This window comes from Microcaecilia unicolor, chromosome 4 (assembly GCF_901765095.1).
Source record: "Microcaecilia unicolor chromosome 4, aMicUni1.1, whole genome shotgun sequence".
Taxonomy (NCBI): Eukaryota; Metazoa; Chordata; class Amphibia; order Gymnophiona; family Siphonopidae; genus Microcaecilia; species Microcaecilia unicolor.
The window spans coordinates 191,943,969-191,969,357 of NC_044034.1; the positions used below are offsets into that span (position 1 = coordinate 191,943,969).

The 25,389-nt window shown below is 43.8% G+C and overlaps 1 protein-coding gene across 1 annotated transcript in view; it reads left to right on the forward strand.

Annotated features, from left to right (window-relative positions):
• Nucleotides 1–25,389, forward strand: part of OTOG (otogelin) — a 706,015-nt gene that overhangs the window by 485,288 nt on the left and 195,338 nt on the right. Inside the window, 4 exon segments of the mRNA XM_030202446.1 lie at nucleotides 3,705–3,711; nucleotides 4,967–5,150; nucleotides 19,335–19,555; nucleotides 23,474–23,612. Of these exon segments, the coding sequence (XP_030058306.1) occupies nucleotides 3,705–3,711; nucleotides 4,967–5,150; nucleotides 19,335–19,555; nucleotides 23,474–23,612 (551 nt within the window).

The window sequence follows — 25,389 nt, forward strand, 5'->3', positions numbered from 1 at the left end:
TCTGTTCCGGGCGTGGAGTCGGTTCCGGGCTGTCCAAGGTGGAGCGCATCGACACCTCCTGAACAGAGGGTGAGCGATCCTCCCGGTGCCGATGCCTACTGGGTGCCGACTCCCTCGGCGACCCAGAGCTCTCGGTACCGATGCGGGAAGGAGACCGGTGTCGATGCTTCTTTGATTTCTTCAAACGAAGCATGTCACCGGAGCTTCCCGGTACCAATGAGGAGGACGTAGAATCCAACCCTCTCTTCCTTGGGGCCGAGGCCGAAGAAAGTCGGTCTCGGGGAGGCTGTACTGCAGGAGCGCTCAGGGCAGGAGGAGACCCACCGCCACTAGCAGGGGAATGGACAGCCCTCACCTGCACTCCAGTCGAAGCACCACCGTCCGACGACATCAGCAACAGCGGAGGTCCCGGTACCACCGACGCCGACACAGCCTTCCAATGTCTCGGTACCGACGATGCAGAGGGTCGAAACCTCGATGCAGTCAATGCCGAGGTCGAAGACTTCAATGCTGTCGACGTCGATGCACTCGATGCCTCCGGTGCTGTTGTCGACGAAGAGCCCGAGAACAACACGTTCCACTGGGCTAATCTCGCTACCTGAGTCCTCTTCTGTAAAAGAGCACAAAGACTGCAGGCCTGCGGGCGGTGCCCAGCCCCCAGACACTGAAGACACGAAGCGTGCCTATTAGTGAGCGAGATTACCCGGGCGCACTGGGTGCACTTCTTGAAGCCGCTGGGAGACTTCGATGACATGGGCGGAAAAATCACGCCGGCGAAATCAAAATTCGCGATGGTGACGAAGGGCACCAAAAATAAGGGAGAGAGAAAAAACCCGTACCGCGGCCACAAGAAAGGCCTACCCCGAAAGCGAAAGGAAACTTACGCCGGGGAAACAAACTGGACACACTGGAAGGGACAAAGACCAAAGGTCTCTTTTTTTTTTTTTTTTTTTAGCGAAATTGCGAAGACGCGCGAGGGTCAACTTGAGGGGCACGAAACGGCGGCAAAACACGACCGTCCCGAGCGCGGACAAAAGAAGACTGACGAACACGAGCCGTTTCGGGCGGGAAGACGGCCGCGCATGCGCGATGCGCATAGGCGCGCGAGAGCTAGCAAAGGCCTTTGCTAGTGAAGTTTCCGATTGGAGGGGCTGCCGTGGACGTCACCCATCAGTGAGAACAAGCAGCCTGCTTGTCCTCGGAGAATGATGGAGCGCAGGGTTTCCATACGGAAGTGTTGCACTCCTAAGGTCTCGTTGACTCTGTGTAAGTTGAGGATAGGTCTGAACGACCCGCCTTTTCGAGGCACCACAAAATAGATGGAGTAGCGACCACAGCTTCTTAGTACTAGCCATCCGAGGATTAATAGAAGAGGCAGTGCCCTCGTCAGGATCTTTTAAACAAAAGGGCCTGTAAGGCATCAGAAATGAGAGCTGGCAGCTCGTCGCGGTGGAAAATCCAAACCGCTTTAGGGTCATCCAACTCCTGTGGCAAGCAGCCACCCTCGTCTGGATCATCAGTCCGTGAGGGCCTGCCAGACCCCTAAGACTCCCCGAAACGGGGGAGAACAGGATGAAGAGTCCCCCTCAGATGGGGTATTCACTTGTCTACGCTTAGCGTCAGCCAAAGTCTCCAGCAGACGCTGGGCTATCAAGAACTGGAGGTAACCCAGTCCGAAAAGAATTGTCAGGAGCCTCAGGCAGTGCTCTTTTTAACATAAAAGCCTTATGCATCAGCAGCACAAATTCAGGGGAGAAAAACTCACCCTGTGCATCCGCCCCCACATTAGGGGAAGCGGAGGCAATAGCTCCTCTAGAAACCTCGAAACGAGGCGTCCCCCTGCACTCAGACCCCTCCGCAACCGCGAGGGTCAAGTCACGCGGCGCCTCCAAAATGGCGCCTGCTGCCAACTCCGTTGGGCGTGAAGAATCACCGCCCGCCATGCTCGTGCCAGCATTAGCATCAAGGCAGCATGTGCTGCAATGCCCCGCTGCTGATCTGCGTTTCCCACAGTGGGAGCAGCGCTTAACCCCTTCAGCAGCCATCAAATACAGAAAACAAAATGGCGCCTTTGCGCCAAAACTTACCCCGCACAGAGCGCTGTCAGCAGGAACCTCCCCGGAGGAGCTGGGCACCACTCTCACCTCAGGAGACCGAGTCAAATGAGCTTCGGTCAAGCTGCACCGAACCAGGAGCTCTGGAGAAAGCCTCTCTCTCTCTCTCTTTTTTTTTTTTAACTGTGAGGAAAGTTAGAGGCAGGCAGCCACAGAGGAACTCCGGGAGGAGGGGGAATGGGGTAAGGCAGGGACAGGGAAAACCAAGGATGTCTTTAAAGTGGGCACCACTAGCCACAACAACCCCCGCTCTATTGGCAAAGCACAGGAGCCACCCCAGGCAGAAATCCAGGAGCTGAGAAAGCGACGTCCACACCTGCTGGGAGATAGAGATATACTGAAGGCAGAGGGGGCTGGGTGTCCAGGAACACCATGTGCTTTCAGTGTTCTCTATCTCCACCTGCTGGTAGGCGGATACAACCCATCAGTTAATGGATTCATCTGCTGTTGATGACAAGAAACTGCAAAATCCTATTGCACTGTAATAAATAGGCACCTAAATAATTAAAGGCCCAATGTTCAAAGGATTTATACTCCTAACTTTGAGAGTTATGCTCCTAAATTTCCCCCTTTGAACATTTACTAGGACTGAGTTTCTAAATCTATATTCAAAATTTCAATAAACTCCTAAACTTAAGAGTATAAAAAGTGGGTGGCGACAGGGCTGGATTTAGGAGCTTAGCACTGATTATCTGCACTAGTACAAAAAGGTGCCCGAAATGACTAGGTGCCCACTGGAGAGAATAAGGGATGACCCCCCCTTACTCCCCCAGTGGTCACCAACTCCTTCCCACATGCCAAAAATGTGAATAAAAATAGTACTTACAGGTTAATTAGAACAGCATGCAGGTCCCCGGAGTAGTGTAGTGGTGGGTACAGTGCACTGTAGACAGGTAAACCTAGGTCCATACCTCCCCCTACCTGTTACACTTGTAGTGGGAACTGTGAGCCCTCCAAAACTCACCAGAAATCCACTGTACTCACATTTGAGTGCCCATTTCACCCATAAGAGCTATTGTAATGGTGTACAGTTGGGGATAGTGAGTTTGGGGTAGGTTTTGGAGGACTCAGCATACAAGATAAGGGAGCAACAGTGAAATGTGTACCTGGGAGCATTTATATGAAGTCCACAGCAGTGCCCCCTAGGGTGCTCCATTGCTCTCCTGGGATGTCTGGGGGACCAGTCTGCTAAAAATGCTTGCCCCTCCTACTTCCCAAAGGCTTGATTTTCTATGTTTTGCACTTGTACTTTTTTTTTTCAAAATGGCCTGAAAACATAAATACACAGAGCACAAAACCTTGTTACAAATGGTGTTTTTGAAAAAAAAAAAAAAAAAGATAGACATTTTGCTTTTTTGAAAATGATTGCATTTGTTATTCAGATTTTGGATGTTTAGCGCAAAATGTCCAAAGTCCGAAAATGCCCCTCATAGTAACTTATGGAACTTTGTAAGTCTAAGTGCTTTGAAAATGAGCCCCTAAATGTGGGAACTCAGCTTTGTTTGACTATCGAGCCCTAAGGTTTGGCTATTTACCACTTTAAGTGAGGTTTTGAAATTTACTCATGCTTAGACATGTTCACAACCATAGGCACCCGGTATAAGAGGCTTGGACAGGCTAAGCCTCCCCTGCTGTGCTCTGAGAGGTTTAAATTGTTGATTTACCTCCATCCTCACAGCAGGAGCTGCAGTGAAAGCCCTCTAGCCTTTTGCAAGCAGTTGTAGAAATTGGGTTATGGTTTGTTTACCTTACTGCTGGGAGAGCAGGGGGAGGGGGGGGGGGTGGCTGGGTTGCCAGGGAGATATTTAAAGAGGATGACTTCCTGACCTGCACTGAGAACAGATAGCAGCAGAATCGGACAACCAGACAACAAAGGTAGAAAATATCATTTTATTTTCATTATAGTGTTTGGAATATGTCCACTTTGAGAATCAGGTGCTCAACATTAAAAGTTTATATTTATTTACTTATTTATGGCATTTTATCCCACATTAAACATGAATTAGGGTGTTTTGTGGCTCTACATGAGAATTGTGATGATATGATCCCTTGTTTCATATTGTTGACAGTCTGCATTTTCCATATGGGTGGTATATTGGTGTATTAGGTTCTGCCCAGTGTAATATTTATGGTACAGTAAGGTTCTGAGTGTGTTTTTGCACAAAGTTGTGCATAGTGTTTTGCAGTTGAGCGATTGTGCTTAGAATATGCTTTGAGCAACCACTTTATTCTTTGACATATGATACATATCTAATATCTAAATTTAATAAAAGGTATTGTGACTTTTATTTTTATTTATTTTTTTCTGTGTGTTATCAGACAATTATGGATTTAAGCTCCACCCCTGGCCCCACCCCTAACCCCACCCCCTTTAGCCTCCCCAAACAGTTGGGCCACCAACCGCCTATGTTCACAACTTTCATTTTACTTAGTTCTGCTGTCCAATTTCTCATCAGAACCATCCAAATACATCCAAGCTAAAAGTGCATGGTCAATAGGTCTCTACTTTTCTTTATAGGATACGCTTAAAATAGGCACCATAACCAGCGCCTATAGTAAGCGTCCTATTATAAAATTACTCCTTATAATATAGTTTGGTTAAACTATAAGCAAGGGATTTTTGTTTCACATTGATTGAATTGACCTTGAGATATCACAGTGTATGTCTTTTCAATTTTTTTGCTTATAGTAGGTTTGTGAATCATTCAACCTTTGATGTCCACGAATAGGTAGGCAGAGATAGGAAAATAAAGTTAGTGCCGGATTGCTTTCTACTGTGCAATATGCTGCAAAACTCTTACAACTATTTTATGAATTATGTTATCAGTGATGCAAATTTTACTTTGTTTTAGGTAACTGTAAATTCCAAACTTGCCCATCCTACAATTATAAAGCATGGCTACAAGGTTGTGGATACCGGTAACATGTATATAATTGACACACCAACAAGTGTCAGAATTCAGTGGTTTCACAGCACGGGCTCGATGATCATTCAGTTCAACGCAACCAGTAAATCAATAGCCACTGGACTCTGTGGTAAGTGCAACAGTCTCACTCAGCTGCTTCTACTTGATAGGATAGAGAAACTACTCTGTCTTATGTAATGACTGACTTTATTGGTAATGCCTTGCACATTGTTCTGAGCACATGAAAGATCAGTTAAAAAATGTAAATAATACATAAAATTGCATATTATAGTTTAATAAATCCTAGGTCTTTATGCTTCTGATTGGCTTTGTAAATGTTTTTTTTTGGTTGTTTTTTTTTTGGGGGGGGGGGATGGGAAGAGTAGCTATTAAAGCATGGTAAAAGTCAGGCTTTTATCACACCTTAATTTACCACGGGAATGACTAACATGCGGTAGCTGAGTATCACAGGATAGTCACTCCTGCAGTACAAGAACAATGCTGCTTGTAATTTGGTGGATTTGAAGCGGGTCGGAGAGGGTTTTTCTTCACCCAGCGCGTGGTTGAGCTCTGGAGTTCATTGCCGGAGAGCATGGTGGGGGCGGTTGGCTTGGCAGAGTTTGAGGGGGGGGTTGGACGGTTTCCTAGGGGACGGGTCCATGGGCCGCTGCTGGGTGGACTTGGGAGGAATCCACAATTCTGGGAGTGACATGTGTGGAGTGTTTGTGCGTTTGGGAGGCTTGCCGGATGCCCTTGGCCTGGATTGGCTGCTGTCGTGGACGGGATGCTGGGCTCGATGAACCCTTGGTCTTTTCCCAGTGTGGCATTGCTTATGTACTTAGGACCTCACCAGCAGTGTTATTTTACCATCCAGTGAGCACTGAGCTGTAAAGCTGCAGTCTGATACGCCCATGCATTTTGCAAGGGATTGGCACCCAGAATCAAGAATTACCCTTCTCCTCCTTCTCCCAGTGACATTCCACCAGCTCAGAAGACCTTCTCAAATGCATTCCCCCCACCACAAAGAACCCACCAAATGACATCCTCCCACTTAGAAGATACCCAAAGCACCACCCACCTTCCCTTAGCACCCCCCCCCCCCCAGACTTGCCTTTGTAAATCCATGGTGTTTAGTGGGTTTGGGGCAGGAGCACCTGAGGATCACTCCTGCCCTTTACCCACTAGAATTCAGGGATTAAGAAAGATAGGCCTGGGGGAAAAGGTGATGCAGGAATTACCACTATTGTTAGCAGAATCTGTGGTACTTCAGGAGTCAAACACCACACACCAGAATGAAAGAGAAGTCTTCTTTATTTGCCAGCAAACAAAGTAGGACATCAGCGCTAGCTCTCTCCTTCTCTTCAGCTCTCTGTGTCTTAGCTCTCGGTGTCCTGTCTTCTCCCGTCTCTCTGTGTCTTGGCTCTCCTGTCCTGTCTCTAACGTAAGCTGCTTCTGTTCTCATTTATATAGGGTCCTAAACCCCTCTAGCCCCCCTTTCTCACCAGATGGTAAGAAATAGATTGATTACCCTGTCTTGAACTAATTATCTCTACACATTTACTCAAAATATCAGTTACATAGGTTTGATATTTCCTAAACTGACCTATGACCTGGGGCCTCTCAAACTAGACAATGTGGCATCTATCTCCTGCATTTTATTATTATTAAATTCTCAGATTCCCGGTTAACTTCATACTAACCGGACTCTGGCATTCATTAAGGGGCCAAGGGGCCAGTCTTGCTTAATGGCACACAGACATGGTTTGTTATTACTTTCAGGAGACCAGTCCTACACTTAGCTATAATCCATCAAGGAGAAGAGTTGACTTTTCCTGACCTCTTTCACCTTTAGCTTCATACACATAACTAGCTAGGACTGTGGATAATTCAAACCAGATGATGACCTCTTAAACTGCAGACAAATCTCACTTGAAAAGTCAGACAAAGATGTAACACTGAATTGAAAAGATATTCTGCATAGAAATAGAACTTATTAATTAAACAGAATAAAACATATTTTAAAATAAGCAGAAATCAGAATTCCTTATAAGACAAAATCTAAATTATCTAGAATTATTTAAATCTAAACTATCTCCTTCTAAACAGCATTCAGCCTAATCTTTTTAAAACTGCCTACTTGCTAATCCCCTCGAGACTGTCCAATATGCCTTACTTAGAATGGCATCCAGATGTGGTTTATTATGCCTTTGAACTAGCATTAACAATCCATCACTCAAAAAGGGACAAAGAAAGTTTTACTTCTCTCTGACCTTTCTAACCTCTAGTCTAGCAAAAGCTAGACATTTGAGTAATTAAAACCCAGATGGCATTCTACCACTTGCAGGACTGCAAAGTTAAACAGAATTAACAAATTAATATGATTTCTCTGTCTAGGCTGCCTCAAAGGGACTAAGGGAGGGTGGTGGGTAGTTAGGGTTATTGAAGAGTATCCTCAGGATAGAGGATTGTACTTATGGGGTGTTTGGGGTGGGGAGATAGACTTGCATGGATCTTCTGGGTGGGGGGTAAGTCATTTGGGAGGGGGTTTCAGGGACAAGTAGGGATGTCAATGCCGGGGGGAGGGAGGGTAAACAGCTTATGAATCTGAGATGCAGCCCCTTTGAGAAGTACCTAGGTGCATTGGGCTGCACATGCTTCCGGGACAGATGCTTCCAGGCGGTGTTTTTCCAGGGATGAAATGGCTTGTGGTGTTCATTGTAAACTATTTGATTCAATTTGCATGGTAATGAGCTGTTTTGCATGCATTTGCTTGCTTTGCATCTTATTACTATGTAACCTGTGGTACCTCATATTAATATGTGTTGCTATAATATAAAGTATGCTAGTGCCCTTTAACATGCATTAAGGTGCAAATAACACGTTACGGCCATAATTCACATTAATAACTACCCCCTTAGCTGGTCAGCAGTGAAGTAAACAGGTGGATGACCCATGTTAAATATAAATTATCTATTAAAATAGCTTGCTATCTCATTCTTTCCATTTAGAATACTTAAAATTATACTGTTCTTTCTGTTGAATAATGTTCTAAGTGCCCATATTGGTGAAAAGTACACATGAAACTTTCACTCTATGGGCTTTGAAGGATTTGGAAAAGAAAAAGTACATTTTCTTTGGAAATTACCCCAAACAGAGAACCCCACCCACATTTACACTTGCTAATTTGTCAGATACATTTTGACCCTTTTTCAGAAGTACCTACACCTATAAATAGAAGCATTTACATATGCAGATTGCATACATGTGCAAATGGTGATTTCAGAAGGCCACTAATGGGCTCATTTTCGAAAGAGAAGGACGTCCATATTTCGACATAAATCGGAAGATGGACGTCCTTCTCCCAGGGATGTCCAAATCGGTATAATCGAAACCCGATTTTGGACATCTCCAACTGCAGTCCATTGCAAGGACATCCAAAGTTCAAGGGGACATGTCGGAGGCGTAGCAAAGGCGGGACTTGGGCGTGCCTAACACTTGGACGTCTTTGAACCATAATCGAAAAAAACAAGGACATCCCTGACAAACACTTGGACGTTTTCACCTGGGAGTGTTTTTCTTACGAATAAGGCACAAAAAGGTGCCCAAAATGACCAGATGACCACAGGAGAGAATTGGGGATGACCTCCTGTTACTCCTCCAGTGATCACTAACCCCCTCCCACCCTCAAAAAACATCTTTAAGAATATGTCGTGCCAGCCTCTATGCCAGCCTCAGATGTCATACTCAGGTCCATGACAGCAGTATGCAGGTCCCTGGAGCAGTTTTAGTGGGTACTTCAGTGCACTTCAGACAGGCGGACCCAGGCCCATACCCCCCCTACGTGTTACATTTGTGGAGGAAACAGCGAGCTCTCCAGTACCCACCACAAACCCACTGTACCCATATATAGGTGCTTCCGTTCACCCGTAAGGGCTATGGTAGTGGTGTACAGTTGTGGGTAGTGTTTTTTTTTTTTTTGTGGGGGGGGGGGGGGGGTTGGGGGGCTCAGCACACAAGGTAAGGGAGCTTTGTTCCTGGGAGCATTTTATGAAGTTCACTGCAATGCCCCCTAGGGTGCCCGGTTGGTGTCCTGGCATGTCAGGGGGATCAGTGCACTACAAATGCTGGCTCCTCCCAAGCCCAAATGGCTTGCATTAGAACGTTTTTGACATGAACGTCTTTTGTTTCGAAAATCGCCGAAAGTCAGAAACGTCCATGTCTAGGGACGTCTAAATTTAAGGTTTTGGACATCTCTGACGGTATTTTCAAAACGAAAGATGGAAGTCCATCTTGTTTTGAAAATACGGGTTTCCCCGTCCCTGGATTTCACCGTTTTGCAAGGATGTCCAAATCGCAACTTGGACATCCCTTTCGAAAATGCCCCTCCACATATACATGGAGATCAATTCCACACATATATTTCAAGGGGGCATGGAGAGGGGAATGGTTTTGATGTGGCTTGAATGAGTCAAAAATCTACATGTGTATTCCCCATTTTACTAAGGAAATGCACATATATGGGGGAAAAATTCCCCATCAGGCCCTACACAAGCTTAGAGACATGCACAGTTTTTTTAAAAAGTGCTTGTTTTAGCCACGGCTTTACACATGTGGTTAGGGGACTCATTCTTCTCCCCCATGGTTATTGTGAAACCAGATTAAAACTGTGTCTCACTATCAGGCTTATTTTCGAAAGAGAAGGGCGCCCATCTTTCGACACAAATCGGGAGATGGGCGTCCTTCTCCCAGGGTTGCCCAAATCGTCATAATCGAAAGCAAATTTTGGGCGTCATCAACTGCTTTCCGTTGTGGGGACGACCAAAATTCCCGGGGGCGTGTTGGAAGCATAGCGAACGGGGGGACTGGGGCGTGCTTAACAAATGGGTGTCCTCGGCCGATAATGGAAAAAAGAAGGGAGTCCCTGACGAACACTTGGCCGACTTTACTTGGTCCTTTTTTTTTTTTTTACAACCGAGCCACAAAAATGTGCCCTAAATGACCAGATGACCACCGTAGGGAATCGGGGATGACCTCCCCCTACTCCCCCAGTGGTCACTAATCCCCTCCCACTCTAAAAACATTTTTTTAAATATTTTTTTCAGCCTCTATGCCAGCCTCAAATATCATACCCAACTCCATGACAGCAGTATGCAGGTCTCTGGAGCAGTTTTAGTGGGTACTGCAATGCACTTCAGGCAGGCGGACCCAGGCCCATCCCCCCCTACCTGTTAAACTTGTGGTGGTAAATGTGAGCCCTCCAAAACCCACCAGAAACCCACTACCCACATCTAGCTGTCCCCCTTCATCCCTAAGGGCTATGGTAGTGGTGTACAGTTGTGGGGAGTGGGTTTTTTTTTTGGGGGGGGGGGGGTTGGGGGGCTCAGCACACAAGGTAAGGGAGCTATGCACCTGGGAGCTTTTTCTGAAGTCCACTGCAGTGCCCCCTAGGGTGCCCGGTTGATGTCCTGGCATGTCAGAGGGACCAGTGCACTACAAATGCTGGCTCCTCCCACGACCAAAGGGCTTGGGAGGGTTTCTGAGATGGGCGTCCTCGGTTTCCATTATGGCTGAAAATCGGGGATGACCATCTCTAGGGACGACCATCTCTAAGGTCGATCTAAATGTGGAGATTTGGGTGTCCACGACCGTATTATCGAAATGAAAGATGGCCGCCCATCTTGTTTCAATAATACGGATTTCCCGGCCCCTTCGCGAGGACGTCCTGCGAGGACGCCCTCAGGAAAACTTGGGCGCCCTGTTCAATTATGCCCCTCCACGGCACTTACATGTGTAGGTTTGTAAAGTGGGGCAGCTGTAAGTGGAAGTTGCTGAGATCTCACTGTTAATTTTATCCATTTATATGTTTCTAAAGTGGTTGCACCAGCTGGCAAATACATGTACACTCCTGCAGGTATTTTAGAAAAAATCTCTGTCAGCGGAGCCTTTTCTAAAATACTATTGGAACTCAGGGCCACTGAGAAACAAAGCTGAGCCCAGGGCAAATAATCTTCAGGGCCTCCCCATCCTCCCCACTGCTGCCCACCCCCGACGCTGTTCCCTCCTGACACCACCGCTGCCTCCTCCCACAGTAGTGAACAAGAGAGAGTGCTCTGCTGGCTATAGGTCTTTCTTTCTGCTGCATCCTGCCTCCTGTGAAGTAACTTCCTGTTTCTGCATAGGCAGGATGTGGCAGGAGGAAGGACTTGTGGCCAGCAGAGCAGTCTCTTTTGATGTTCAAATAAGACTGCTCTGTCGGCCACAGGTCCTTCTTGATGGCTGGTGCTGGGCCCTCCTTGGAGGCCGGGCCCGGGGAATCTTGCCTCTCCTGCCCCCCTCTTGGCGGCTCTGCTGGAACTGAGTACTTCCCCACCTGCATGAACCAGTTCCCGTCTCCACGTTCTATGTAAAATTGAGCTCATTATCACATCTATGTAGTTTCAAATCTCATCTAGCCTCACCTCATCCTAGGAATGTCTCCCCCTAAAGTGGGTAAAATATGTACAAAATAGTGCTACACACACATGTTTAAGAAGCATAATAGGGAGTCAGTGAGGGAAATATGAGACATGCATTCTGCCCAATTCTTCTGATTTGGCAACACTAGGAGAACACATCTGGTGGCTTTTCTCTCTGTTTTAAGATTTGTAATTTGCTGGAAATGGATAGCATTTTTTAAAATTGTCATCCACACAGAGCCTTTGTTGGTTTGTAACAGAATATAAGCATTGTATTGTGTTGTATTGTTCACCCACAAGAAGGATGCATATTTATTATAATGTAATTGCTCCTATGGATTTGTGATTTATTCTTTCTATCACTAATTGTCACGCTAGTTCCTCAAATTGCCTGGCCAATCTGTTTTCAATGAATATACATGCAGTACGTTTGCATACAGCTCCTCTACTTCATGCAAATGTATGCAATGCTGATAACCAGACTGGCCAGCTGGTCCCTAGGTCTGGGTTCCATTCCACTGTTCTACATCTCCGTTGCTCCAAATCATTCTTAATGCTGTGTGTTCGATTTAGCATGGTGATGTGACATTCTCTGACCTTTTCCATTTGGACACCATGTAGTCCTATTTAAAAGCTGTACACTGTGTTGTCAGAAATGAAATATTTAAAGTGTAGGGTAGAAATGACAGTTCCTCTTTAAATCAAGTGGTACAGACAGAAAAAGCAGATGTTGAGTACAATATGTTACAACAAATAACCTTTACAGTCAAAAAAGGTCAGTTATAGATTTAGCGTTGGTATCATTCTAACAAGAAATGCTATCTGTGGTGTTAAATTTAGTGTGGTATTTATTTCACAGAAATGAGAGACTGTTGAACCAATCTACTTACAAATGTCCATGCAGAATGATCTCAGAGGTTCAGCTGAATAATTAAACTAAATTTAGGCTGAGTGCCAGGATCCCCAATGTAGCCATGGCACATTGTATACTATTCCCTGGTAGATATAACCTTGGAGGAAATATTATTGTAGATTGATGTAAGCATTTTGTTCATGGCTATTTAAATTACTCTGTATGTCTTCAATTATTGAATTAGGCTGTATTGCAGAGGACTATCTAAAGTCAAAAGATCTTCATTACAGATGTTATTTTAGCAAGCTTCAGAAAGGGCTAATGTGTTAACACAGTGTGGCATATCAATGATCACGTCTTTATTGGTTCAGTCAGGTTATACAGTGCATTCTACAGGACTGGCAAAAGTACATATGAGAATGGAGTGGATATAGCACCGTTCATGGAAGACAGTGTGTATAAACAACTAGGAAACCTAAAGGTGGACAAAGCCATAGGACCGGACGGGATCCACCCCAGGATATTGAGGGAGCTCAGAGAGGTTCTGGCGGATCCTCTTAAAGATTTGTTTAATAAATCCTTGGAGACGGGAGAGGTTCCGTGGGATTGGAGAAAGACAGAGGTGGTCCTTCTTCACAAAAGTGGTGATAGGGAAGAAGCTGGAAACTACAGGCCGGTAAGCCTCACTTTGGTTATTGGAAAAGTAATGGAAGCGATGCTGAAGGAAAGGATAGTGAATTTCCTGGAAGCCAATAACTTGCAAGATCCGAGACAACATGGTTTTACCAAAGGGAAATCGTGCCAAGCGAATCTCATTGAATTCTTTGACTGGGTGACCAGAGAATTGAATCAGGGACGTGCTATAGACGTAATCTACTTAGATTTCAGCAAAGCTTTTGACACGGTTCCCCACAGGAGGCTCTTAAATAAACTAGACAGGCTGAAGATAGGACCTGACGTGGTGAACTGGATTAGGAATTGGTTGACGGACAGACGCCAGAGGGTGTTGGTTAATGGAATTCGCTCGAATGAGGGAAAGGTGAGTAGTGGAGTGCCTCAGGGATTGGTGCTTGGGCCGATTCTGTTCAATATATTTGTGAGTGACATTGCCGAAGGGTTAGAAGGTAAAGTTTGCCTTTTTGTGGACGAAACTAAGATTTGTAACAGAACAGAATGGACACCCGGGAGGGAGTGGAAAACATGAAAAAGGATCTGCGGAAGCTAGAAAAATGGTCTAAGGTTTGGCAATTAAAATTCAATGCGAAAAAATGCAAAGTGATGCACTTAGGGAGTAGAAATCCACGGGAGACGTATGTGTTAGGTGGCGAGAGTCTAATATGTATGGACAGGGAGAGGGATCTTGGGGTGATAGTATCTGAGGATCTGAAGGCGATGAAACAGTGTGACAAGGCGGTGGCCGTAGCTAGAAGGTTGCTAGGCTGTATAGAGAGAGGTGTGACCAGCAGAAGAAAGGAAGTGTTGATGTCCCTGTATAAGTCGTTGGTGAGGCCCCACCTGGAGTATTGTGTTCAGTTTTGGAGGCCGTATCTTGCTAAGGATGTAAAAAGAATTGAAGCGGTGCAAAGAAAAGCTACGAGAATGGTATGGGATTTGTGTTACAAGACGTATGAGGAAAGACTTACTGACCTGAACATGTATACCCTGGAGGAAAGGAGAAACAGGGGTGATATGCTACAGATGTTCAAATATTTGAAAGGTATTAATCCGAAAATGAACCTTTTTGCAGAGATGGGAAGGCAGTAGGACATGAAATGAGATTGAAGGGGGGCAGACTCAAAAAAATGTCAGGAAGTATTTTTTCACGGAGAGAGTGGTGGATGCTTGGAATGCCCTCCCGCGGGAGGTGGTGGAGATGAAAATGGTAACGGAATTCAAAAATGCGTAGGATAAACATAAAGGAATCCTATTCAGAAGGAATGGATCCTCAGAAGCTTAGGGAGATTGGGTGGCAGAGCTGGTGGTGGGGGACGGGGCTGGTGGTTGGGAGGCGGGGCTAGTGCTGGGCAGACTTCTACGGTCTGTGCCGTGAAAATAGCAGATACTAATCAAGCTCAGGTATACACAAAAAGTAGCACATATGAGTTTATCTTGTTGGGCAGACTGGATAGACCGTGCAGGTCTTTCTCTGCCATATTCTACTATGTTACTATGTTCATATAAAGTCAAATATTTAAATATAATTAATAAACCCTGTGAGGGCAACATACCAAAATGCTAAGTGTTTTCCAAAAAGAGGACAATGTACAAATAATCATGCAAAACTGCATTAAAAAAGCCAAAATCTCAGCATGGGGATAATTCTGTAAGTTGCTGCCCGTTTGAGGCAGCACCAATGTGCATTAATACTAGTATTCTTGTCATTGACATGCATATGGGATATATATGAGTACAAAGGACTATTTTCCTGCTACACAGTATTCTGTAAGTGTGGTCCAAGATTCGATGGTGCATACTTTGCAGGTGGACGTTCACATGGGTAGAACTTGGATGAAGCATGAGCGAAGTACATATTTATGTGCCTAGATTATTAATCTTTTAATTGGGTGGGTCGATATTAAAAGTGATTTAATCAGCTGGAAACGTCTCCTGGATGGTTAAATTGCCTGTTCGGGGCTGCTAATTTTCAGTGGCAATTAGCCATTAGTACCACTGAAAATAACCAGTTAGTGCCAAACTGTAAACTAGAGAGCTGCACGGGAATGGGAATTGCAGGAATCCTGTGGAACCCATGGGATTCCCACAGGGATGGAAGAAGTTGTCATGGGATTCCCGTGGGGAAGAAAGAAGTTACCATGGGATTCCCACAGAAATGCAGTCAACATTTCTGATGATTCCAAAATAAGGCTTCAAATGCACTGAGAGAGGCAATTGGAGCACCAGAATGAAGCTTGGAACGTATGGAGAGAGGCAGTTGGAGTGCCAGAATGAGGCTTGGAATACCCAGAGAGGCAGCCGGAATGCCAGATTGGGATTTGGAACACTCATTAGTTAAATAGTGAGTACCATCCAAAAAACCATGGGAGGCTGTTGGGGTTGGGAGGAAACTGAGGGCTGCAAACAAGGAAATAATAATGTCAACTCCTGCAGGTATGGGTGGGGATAAAGGAGATTAATTATGGGGATGGGTGGGGATGGAATGGATCTTAGAATGTAAGGGGGGATATGGGTTAGATTCCATTGGGGATGGGTGAAATTTATGTCCCTGTGCAACTCTCTACTGCAAACCAGCTGTTGGGGGGGCAGGAGCAGAGTCAGCACAAAGGCTTTGCAACATGAGATATTCAATGTTGAAGCCCAGACAGGGCTTTTACCTCAACCCAACTTGATTGAATCTTATCTTCCCTATCCCAATACAACATTTTGTACCTATCCCAATACAACATTTTGTACCTATCCTGTACCGGATTTGGCGAATGCCTTCACGGTATTATGTAAGCCACATTGAGCCTACAAATATGTGGGGGAAATGTGGGATACAAATGTAACAAATAAATAAATAAAAGTTGAATATCAAGGAATAACGTCTTGCTGGGTTTCAAAGGAAATCAGGATCCCATATCCTTCAGCTGGAAGACTAATGGGCTCATTTTCGAAAGAGAAGGACGCCCATCTTTCAACACAAATCGGAAGATGGACGTCATTCTCACAGGGTCGCCCGAATTGGTATAATTGAAAGCCAATTTTGGACGTCACAACTGCTTTCTGTCGCAGGGACGGCCAAAGTTCAAGGTGGCATATCGGAGGCATAGCTAAGGCGGGACTTGGGCATGCCTAACACTTGGACGTCCTCGACCCATAATGAAAAAAAATTGCGTCCCTGACGAGCACTTGGACGACTTTACCTGGTTGTGTTTTTCTTATGACCAAGGCACAAAAATGTGCCGGAAATGACCAGATGACCACTGGAGAAAATTGGGGATGACCTCCCCTTACTCCTCCAGTGGTCACTAACCCCCTCCCACCCTCAAAAAATATCTTTCAAAATATTTTTGACAGCCTCTATGCCAGCCTCAGATGTCATACTCAGGTCCATGACAGCAGTATGCAGGTCCCTGGAGCAGTTTTAGTGGGTGCAGTGCACTTCAGACAGGCAGACCCAGGCCCACCCCCCCCCCCCCCACTTGTTACGTATGTGAAGGAAACAGCGAGCTCTCCAAAACCCACCACAAACCCACTGTACCCACATCTAAGTGCCCCCCTTCATCTTTAAGGGCTATGGTAGTGGTGTACAGTTGGGGGTAGTGGGTTTTGGGGGGCTCAGCACACAAGGTAAGGGAGCTATGTACCTGGGAGCAATTTATGAAATCCACTGCAGTGCCCCCTAGGGTGCCTGGCTGGTGTCCTGGCATGTGAGGGGGACCAGTGCACAACAAATGCTGGCTCCTCTCACGACCAAAGGGCTTGCATTTGGTCGATTCTGAGATGGGCGTCCTTGGTTTCCATTATCGCCGAAAATCAGAAACGACCAAGTCTAGGGACAACCATCTCTAAGGACAACCAAAATTTCAAGATTTAGACATCCCTGACTGTATTATCGAAATGATAGATGGACATCCATCTTGTTTCGATAATACGGGTTTCCCTGCTCCTCCATCAGGACGTTTTGCAAGGATGACCTCAACAATACTTGGACGTCCCTTTCGATTCCCTATCAGACTTACTGTTCACGTGTCCTTTAGATTGTAAGCTCTTTGAGCAGGGACTGTCCTTCTATGTTAAATTGTACAGCGCTGCGTAACCCTAGTAGCGCTTTAGAAATGTTAAGTAGTAGATTATGCCCCTCTAAGAGACCCGTTTACCAAGCTGTGAGAAATAGGGCCCTGCACTGGCAGTGAGGGACGTTTTTCCTGTGTGCCAGGGTCCCTTTTACCGCAATGGGAAAAAAGCCCTCTGCACACATGACCATGAGGTGGCGATAAGGGCTCCGCACTAACCCGGTGGTAACCAGGAAACATGCGGCAATGCCCAATTACTGCTGGGTTACCGCTGCACAAGCCATTTCTGGGGGTTTTCCTTTTCCCCAAAAAATGACGTGTGCTCAGGGCGGGACTACTGCTGGTGGCCACGTTGGGCTTACCACCACTCTGTAAAAGAGCCCCTGAAATCCTTAGGCTTTGTAAAAGATTTCCTGGTAGAAAAAATAATCAATTTCTAAAGTTTGCATGCTGTGTTTGCCAAGTGTAATTTAGTAATCACTTATGTTCCGGTTTACTAAGCAGCGCTAGCAGCTGTCCATGCACTAGTGCTGGTGTCAGCACTAGCGCATGAACAGCTGCTAGCGCTGCTTCATAAACAGACCCCTAAGTATTTAATTGCATCTGTTCCTAACTCAAGTTTTACTGGTCTAACTTTTTATGATGTATTTTACTTTCTGTTAATATATTTTCAATATGTTCATGCTTTTCTAATTGTTATGTAAGCCACATTGAACCTGAGTTCTACTCGGCTAATGCAGGATATAAATGTCATAAATAAAATAAATAATAGACATGAATTACTCTTAAGGTTGATGTGTAAAACCTTGGGACAGGTAGACAGAATTTTTTCATTTCATGTCATTTCCTGTGTTGTTTAGAGGAATTTCTGTTTTGTTCACGAGTTCCCTCCACTTTTGTGGTCACAAGGAATGGCTGACTACGTATATCACCGATTTACTTTGCACACCTTGGAATCAACATTTCTGTACTGCCTCCCCCCCACACTTTGGAATTATATGCCCTTAGTACTGCATACAGAATCATCATTTGCTACATTTAAATCAATGTGAAAACCCATTTCTTTCAAAAAGCTTCCATCGATCAGTGAAGTTTGGGGAGACAGCTTGGATCATGCTGACAAACTCTTATTCTTTTGTTCTACATTCTTTCCTTTATTAAAATGGTGTTCCTTTTATTTATTTATTTATTTATTTATTTGGTGCATTTGTATCCCTCATTTCCCCACCTATTTGCAAGCTCAATGTGGCTTACATTATATAGCAATGGCATCACCATTAACAGAGTAAGAGGTTCAGCATATTGTTACAATTAATGTACAAGAGTAACAGGTAGGTAGGGTAAATAAAATGACAATACATAACATACAAGTGAAAGTAGGAAAAATGTAATGTTCAATAATGATAATATGGTAACATAATCAAGTCAGAAGGGATCAATATTGTTTGGTTCTGGTATAGATTAGGAAACAAGTCATTAAGGAGGATTCTTTTTGTAAGTCTCTTGGAACAGGTACGTCTTAAGTAACATCCGGAAGGTTGTCAAGTCGTGCATAGTTTTTATAGTATTCGGTAGTTTATTCCATAATTGTGTGCAGAGGTAGGCAAAGCTAGATGCATGTATTGATTTGTATTTAAGACTTCTGCAATTGGGGTAGTGGAGGTTTAGGAAAGTACGTGATGAACTTTTGGTATTTCATGTTGGTAAGTCAATTAGGTCTGACATATTTTTTCCTCCTGATTATTATTATTTAATGTTGTGAATTTCTCCGTTATGCCTCCAGCAAGTTAAAAAAAACCCCATAAACTAGGGTGAAAGGTTGCAGCTACTGTATTGGATAAGGCTGCAGCCATAGGCAGGAGCAAATGAGCATTGCTCCTGCTCCACTAGATGACTAAGGAAGGCTCAGGGGAGGCTATAGAGAGTGGAGGAAGGGGATTCCATGGGGAAGAAGGGTTATAAGGGGCAGTTGTGGGGAGGGGGGCCAGGGGAATCGTAAATCATGGGTGGAAGAATGGGCCTGTCATTGTTAAACAAAATCGTGACTATTTTCATTCACCAATGACAGGAAATGAAGAGGCAATGTACTTGACATTTCCTGTGTCATCATTAATAACTACCTATCCCCAGTAAAAACATATTGAATGTTTTTCATGACAGAACAGTAACACAGCAATATGCTTTCTGTATGAAAACGTTTAACTTGATGTTGGTCATCAAATTAATCCCATCATATTATGTTAACTATTTTTATTTCTGTCATTGTACAGGGTTTTGTGATAGAAACTTAACAAATGATTTGGTGCTGCCCAGTGGAATTATTTTAAGCAAAACTGATGATCCTACAACGTTTATTGACAGCTGGCAGGTGCCTTCAACGTTAAAATATATTGGAGAAGAGCGACACCTTGATGTTAACTGCTCTGTTGTGGACTGTTCTGAGTGCTTGAGTATGATGTCAAACCAGTCTTTCAGCAGCTGCCATTCCTATGTATGTTGCCTCTCAATAATTATACTAATATTCCAACTGTCTTTGGTATCAGTGCTGCAGTATAATGTTGTTTACAATACACAAAAGCTATACATTTATTTATAACATTTGTATCCCACATTTTCCCACCTATTTGCAGGCTCAATGTGGTTTACATAGTTCCGTAAGTGGTGATTACCAGTTCCGGATAGGAGAAATACATAGTTGAGGTAGAGGGACAGATTAGGTTAGGTTACAGGAGGAAAGTTCGTCCTATGATAAGAGCTAAAGGTAAGAGGTTAAACTTCATTCATGACAAAAATAGATCGAACAATTAGGATCATTAAACTGGAAATCAAGATAATTAGCATCCTACACACAAATAAACTGCGGCTTTATTCAAGCTATCCCTGGTTCAGAAAGGTGCTTAAAACCTGTTTTTTTTTTTTAGTTTAATTTTGAGGATTAAAGCTCTATTAAATATATATGCTAATCCAACTCAATAATTTTAAGAAGCTGTTGAAAACAAATGATTTTCTATAGCCTAATTTTTATTACACGGTATCGATTGAAAGTACATAAAACTCTGTTGATAAGTCTTGACTTATGAAGGTCAGTTCTATAAGTACTAAAGGACTGCCACACGGCAAAGGGCTTACCGCTCGGCAACCTGGAACTACCACAGCCCAAAGCGGCCCCTGGCAGTAGTTCTGCCTCTAGCGCGCACCATTTCCGGTGCTATGGAAATTTTTTCCATAATTATTAGCTCAGTGCTAACCTGGCAGTAAGCGACACTGCCCAGTTACCTCTGGGTTACCACGAGAGCCCTTTTTGCCACCTCAATGGGTGGCAGTAAGTGCTCCCACCCCCCACATGGCCACATAGTAAATGCAATTTTACCAGATGGCCATGTTGATTTTTGGCCTTTTTTACACACTGCGGTAAAAAGGACCCTGGTGCATGGCAAAATCGGCCACCACTGCTACCACAGAGCCCTTTTTACCACAGTTTGGAAAAAGGACCCCTAAATGCATGCCTGCACTTACATGTCAATTGCACATAAATACAGTGAAAAGTGCCACTTACGCATGCAAGCAACCTAAGCTCTATTCTATATGGGCATGCATAAGTGACATAGCATATAACTGTAAGGAGGGTGTACATGTGGGTGGAGCATGGACGGGGCTTGGACATAACTCTCATTTGTGCACAAAGGGGTAAATATTCAGTTGGCATCAGTGAGAGTTTTGCTGACTAATGGCAACGTTATTCCCAAATATTCAATGCTGGGCCATATCCAGGCTTTGGCATTGAATATCTGGTTTATGCGGTGCCAGCTAACACAAGGCCGCTTAAGTGGATATTCAGAACTTAAGTGGCCATGGATTGCACTATAAAGATAGGACTATGTTTTATGCAGTCCCGTTTATAGGGTTACCCCCAGAATGCCCCTAAATTAGCTGTCTGTCGCTTAGATACTAATCATTAATTTTCAGCAGCAATAACTGCTTAAGTGCAGCTGAAAGTTAGCATAATGCCCCAGACAAGCAATTTAACCAGTCAACGGCTATTCTTGTCTTTTAAATTGTTTTGAATATCAACCAAACTAATTATATAATATTATAAGAATGCTTGCTCTTGCTGCATTTACACACCTTCAGTTATGGCAGCTCTATGGCTGGGGTAACTGCGGACGTGTACATTTTAGGCACATCAATGCTGACCTCTACTAGTACAATATAATAGTATCTGGGTGCACAGATACCATTGTGGAAGAGCCACTTCCTGCACTGCATTGGCATTCCTAAAATGAGACGCCTGCTTAAAGAATTGCCACTAAACTGTATTCATATGGAATTATGATCTGAGCTTTTTTTATGGCACTTTCTACATAGCTCTATGATTGTGACACATTTGCCATATACATGTATACATTAATATCTCAATTTCTATCAATCAAGTCACCAATAAAAATGTTGGCCCTGATATTCAGCCAGCGGTGATCAATGTTTTGCTGACTACCACTGGCATTATCCCTGAAAATTCAATGCTGGGCTATGAATAACCATATAGAGATAGGACTGTGTTTTATGCTGGCCTGTTTATGCGGTTATCTTAACCGGCTAAATGCCGAATAGCAGCACTTAATTAACCAAATGCCGTGCCCCCAGAATGCCCATAAAATAGCCAGTTTTGGCTTGGCTGCAAACCAGGTATTTTAAGCAGCACTATCTGGTTAAGTGCCACTGAAAATGCTTGGTTAGCCCTAGACAGGCGATTGAAACAGCCAAGAGCCCCTCCTGGCCATTTAAATTAATTAATTAATTAATTTTTATTTATTGCATTTGTATCCCACATTTTCCCACCTATTTGCAGGCTCAATGTGGCTTACATGGTTTTATTAACATTGTCATTTCAGGGTATCAGTATCTGATACCCTGAAATGACAATGTTAATAAAACCAGTTAGTCTTGTGCTGAGATTAAGTAGGGAAGAGAGAAGAGGAAGGGAGTGATTAGGGTAGTTATAGAGGGTAGGTAAATCATTTTGAATATCCAGCCTGCTGTATAAAGCAGTGTGGAAACTATGGTAGGCAATTTAAAGGTTAATAAATAAAAATAGGAAATGGAAAATAAGGTGTACCTTTTTATTGGACTAACTGAATAAATGTTTTGACTAGCTTTTGAACTTCAAAACCCCATTCCTTGTAAAGGGCAATTCTATAACTGGTTGTCCACATATAAACATCACTTGTGCACATAAATGTACAGAATACCAGCAATCACACACAAACGTGGCAGCAATTCTATAAGTGGTGCTATTCTATACGTGGTGCAATTCTATACATGGTGCTATTCTATAAGGTGCATGTAAGTGCATGCAAGAAGCAGTCACATGGGTGCTAGACATGAGATAGACATGAGGGATTGGTAGCATGGAATGTTGCTATTGTTTGGGATTCTGGAATGTTGCTGCTGTTTGGGATTCTTCAAGGTACTTGTGACCTGGATTGCCAGTGATGGAAACAGGGTACTGAGCTAGATGGACCATTGGCTGACCCAGTATGGCTATTGTTAGGGATGGATCATGGACGGGACATGGTGTGCCTCCCATTCACATGCTTCACTTCTGTACATTACACACACCCTTTGCTGCATTTAGGCTCCTGCAGTTACACCACGTCTATGTATAACTGTGGCTGCTTAGATTTTAGGAGCAGATGGCAGGTTATGTTAGTATTCTATAATGGAATCTTGGCACTTAGATGCCATATAGAATAGGCATTACCACACAGCATTGTGGCACATAAAAGCAGGTGCCCACTTATAGAATTGCCCACATACTGTCCTGACCTGAAGAAGGAGGTTTCAACGTTCAATAAATGCTGCCGAAAAATAGGCACTAGGAAAACAAAATCTATGCTCAGCACTGTTCTATAAAGAGCACACTCTGGGCTGAATGTGGATTCCCACACCCAGCTTTGCACGAGGACTTACACCAGCTGGAACCTGGTGTAAATCTTGGCACATAGTTTGGACATGCATTTCCCCATATTCCCCCCCAAATGCTTAGAACACTCCTGACACACCCATACCCATCTTATGGTCTTACCCCCTTTTGGGATATGCACTATAAAAGTTGGGCACCCATCATTATAGAGTAGCACACAAGCAAATGCATGTGCAAACCAATTAAGTTGTGCACCTATCTCTGGATCACACGTGGCCTTTATAGAATCTGGGGATAAATGTATTGTTAGTCCAATAAAAAGGTATCACCTTATTAGCCAATGTTTTGTTTTTATTTATTAACATATAAGCTTGACAGTACATTCTCTTAGTATTATAATGATCTATATATTGACTTTAACCAATGGATTTGTTTTCATATTTTGTTTTATGCTTAGCATGATTTTTTTTTTAAATCCCTTCTTTCTAGGTTCCACCTGAACGGTTCTGTGAACTGTGGGCTCGGGATGCAGAGTATGTTCGGAATCCATGCACTGCACTGACTGCATATATGACCATGTGCCATAAGTTCAATGTCTGCATTGAGTGGAGAAGTACCGAATACTGTCGTAAGTGCCAATCACAGAGGCAACATTTCTATTATTGGTAGTGTTACCTAAGGAAGTTGTAAATGCTTCTTCTTTTTTATTTATTTATTTATTGCATTTGTATCCCACATTTTCCCACCTATTTGCAGGCTCAATGTGGCTTACAGAGTCCTGTTATGGCTTTGTCATTCCAGGATGTCAGGTACAATTAGTGATGTGAAAATATTAAATAAGGGAAGGAAGAGAAGATTTAGGCGGATAGGTATAGAAAGTAGACTTTCATAACTGGGTGGATTTAGTAAGGTTGTGGGTTTTCTTTGTAGGCCTTGTTGAAGAGATGTGTCTTCAGAGATTTACGAAAGTTGGTTATTTTGTCTATAGTTTTCAAGGTAGTAGGTAATGCATTCCACAACTGCGTGCTCGTGTAAGACAAGGTAGTTGAATGCATCAGCTTGTATTTTAGTCCTTTACAGCTGGGGAAGTGTAGATTCAGAAATTTGCGGGATGATCTTTTGGCATTTCTGGGGGGGCAGGTCCATGAGGTTTTGCATATAGGTTGGGCGTCTGCGTGGATGATTTTATGAACAATCGTGCAGATCTTGAACGCGATGCGTTCCTTAAGTGGGAGCCAGTAAAGTTTCTCTCTTAGGGGTTTTGCACTTTCATATTTAGTTTTTCCAAATATGAGTCTGGCGGCGGTATTTTACTTTACTTTCTTTCTTTCTCTTTCTTATTTTAATGTTTGTTGTATACCTGTGATTTGATGTTATTGTAAACTGCCCAGATGACTTACCAATAGGTGGTATATCAAATAAACATGAAATGAGGAAAGAAATACATTTGGGGGGAAATTCTATATATGGCACCTTAAAAATTGGTGCCATAAAACTACACGGTTAGCGTGATTCTATAAACTACACCTAAAGTTATGCATAATTTATAGAATATGCTCATGTGCCATTCTTGGGACTAAAATTTAGGTGCACCCATTTAGGCCACCTAAAACCAGGCCTAACTACCTGCGCCTAACCAGCTTATTTTCTTTTTTTTATTTATTTGTAAGAAGTCTTTAATCAGTAATCTCGTAAAACAGCATACAATATTTGTCACACTTGCACACTAACAGTAAAATCTAAACAAAATTAAAACCAGGCAATGCAACTTACTACCACGATACTGCAATCAAAAGTAAACTGTATAAACTTCAACACTTTATGTAAAGTTTTCCCCTTACCACCCCCCTCTTTAAAAATCCCCTCCTCTTCTATGAAACCCCGTCCATCCCCTCCCTCCCTCCCTGTCTCCCCATCACATGTAACTGTCTTAGTACATACCACTCACACATCTACAATGCTCTTTCTCTAAGCAATACTTGCAGCATTAACAAAAAAGTGCCAGATACCATGTCATTTATTCGTTTGATGTTTTCTGGCTGCCAAGAGCCTTTCCATCTCACATACGTACTTCAGTTTATTATGCCATCTCTTAACTGAAGGGACTCCCTCTTGTTTCCAGTGCTGTGCGATTGTCACTCGGGCAACACATACCACCTGCCTCAACAACTTGTGCTGTGTGGAGGTCATGCCCTTTACTTTTGCAGCAAAAAGAAACACCTCCGGAGCCCATGGAATAGGAACTTGTAACCAGCTCTGCACCCTGCTCTGAACCGCCTTCCAAAAAGCTCGTATTTTGAGACAACTCCACCAGAGGTGCCCCATGGTCCCCCTCATACCACAACCCCTCGAGCATAGACCGGACATAGTTGGGTAAATGCGCTGGAAACGATCAGGGGTGAGGT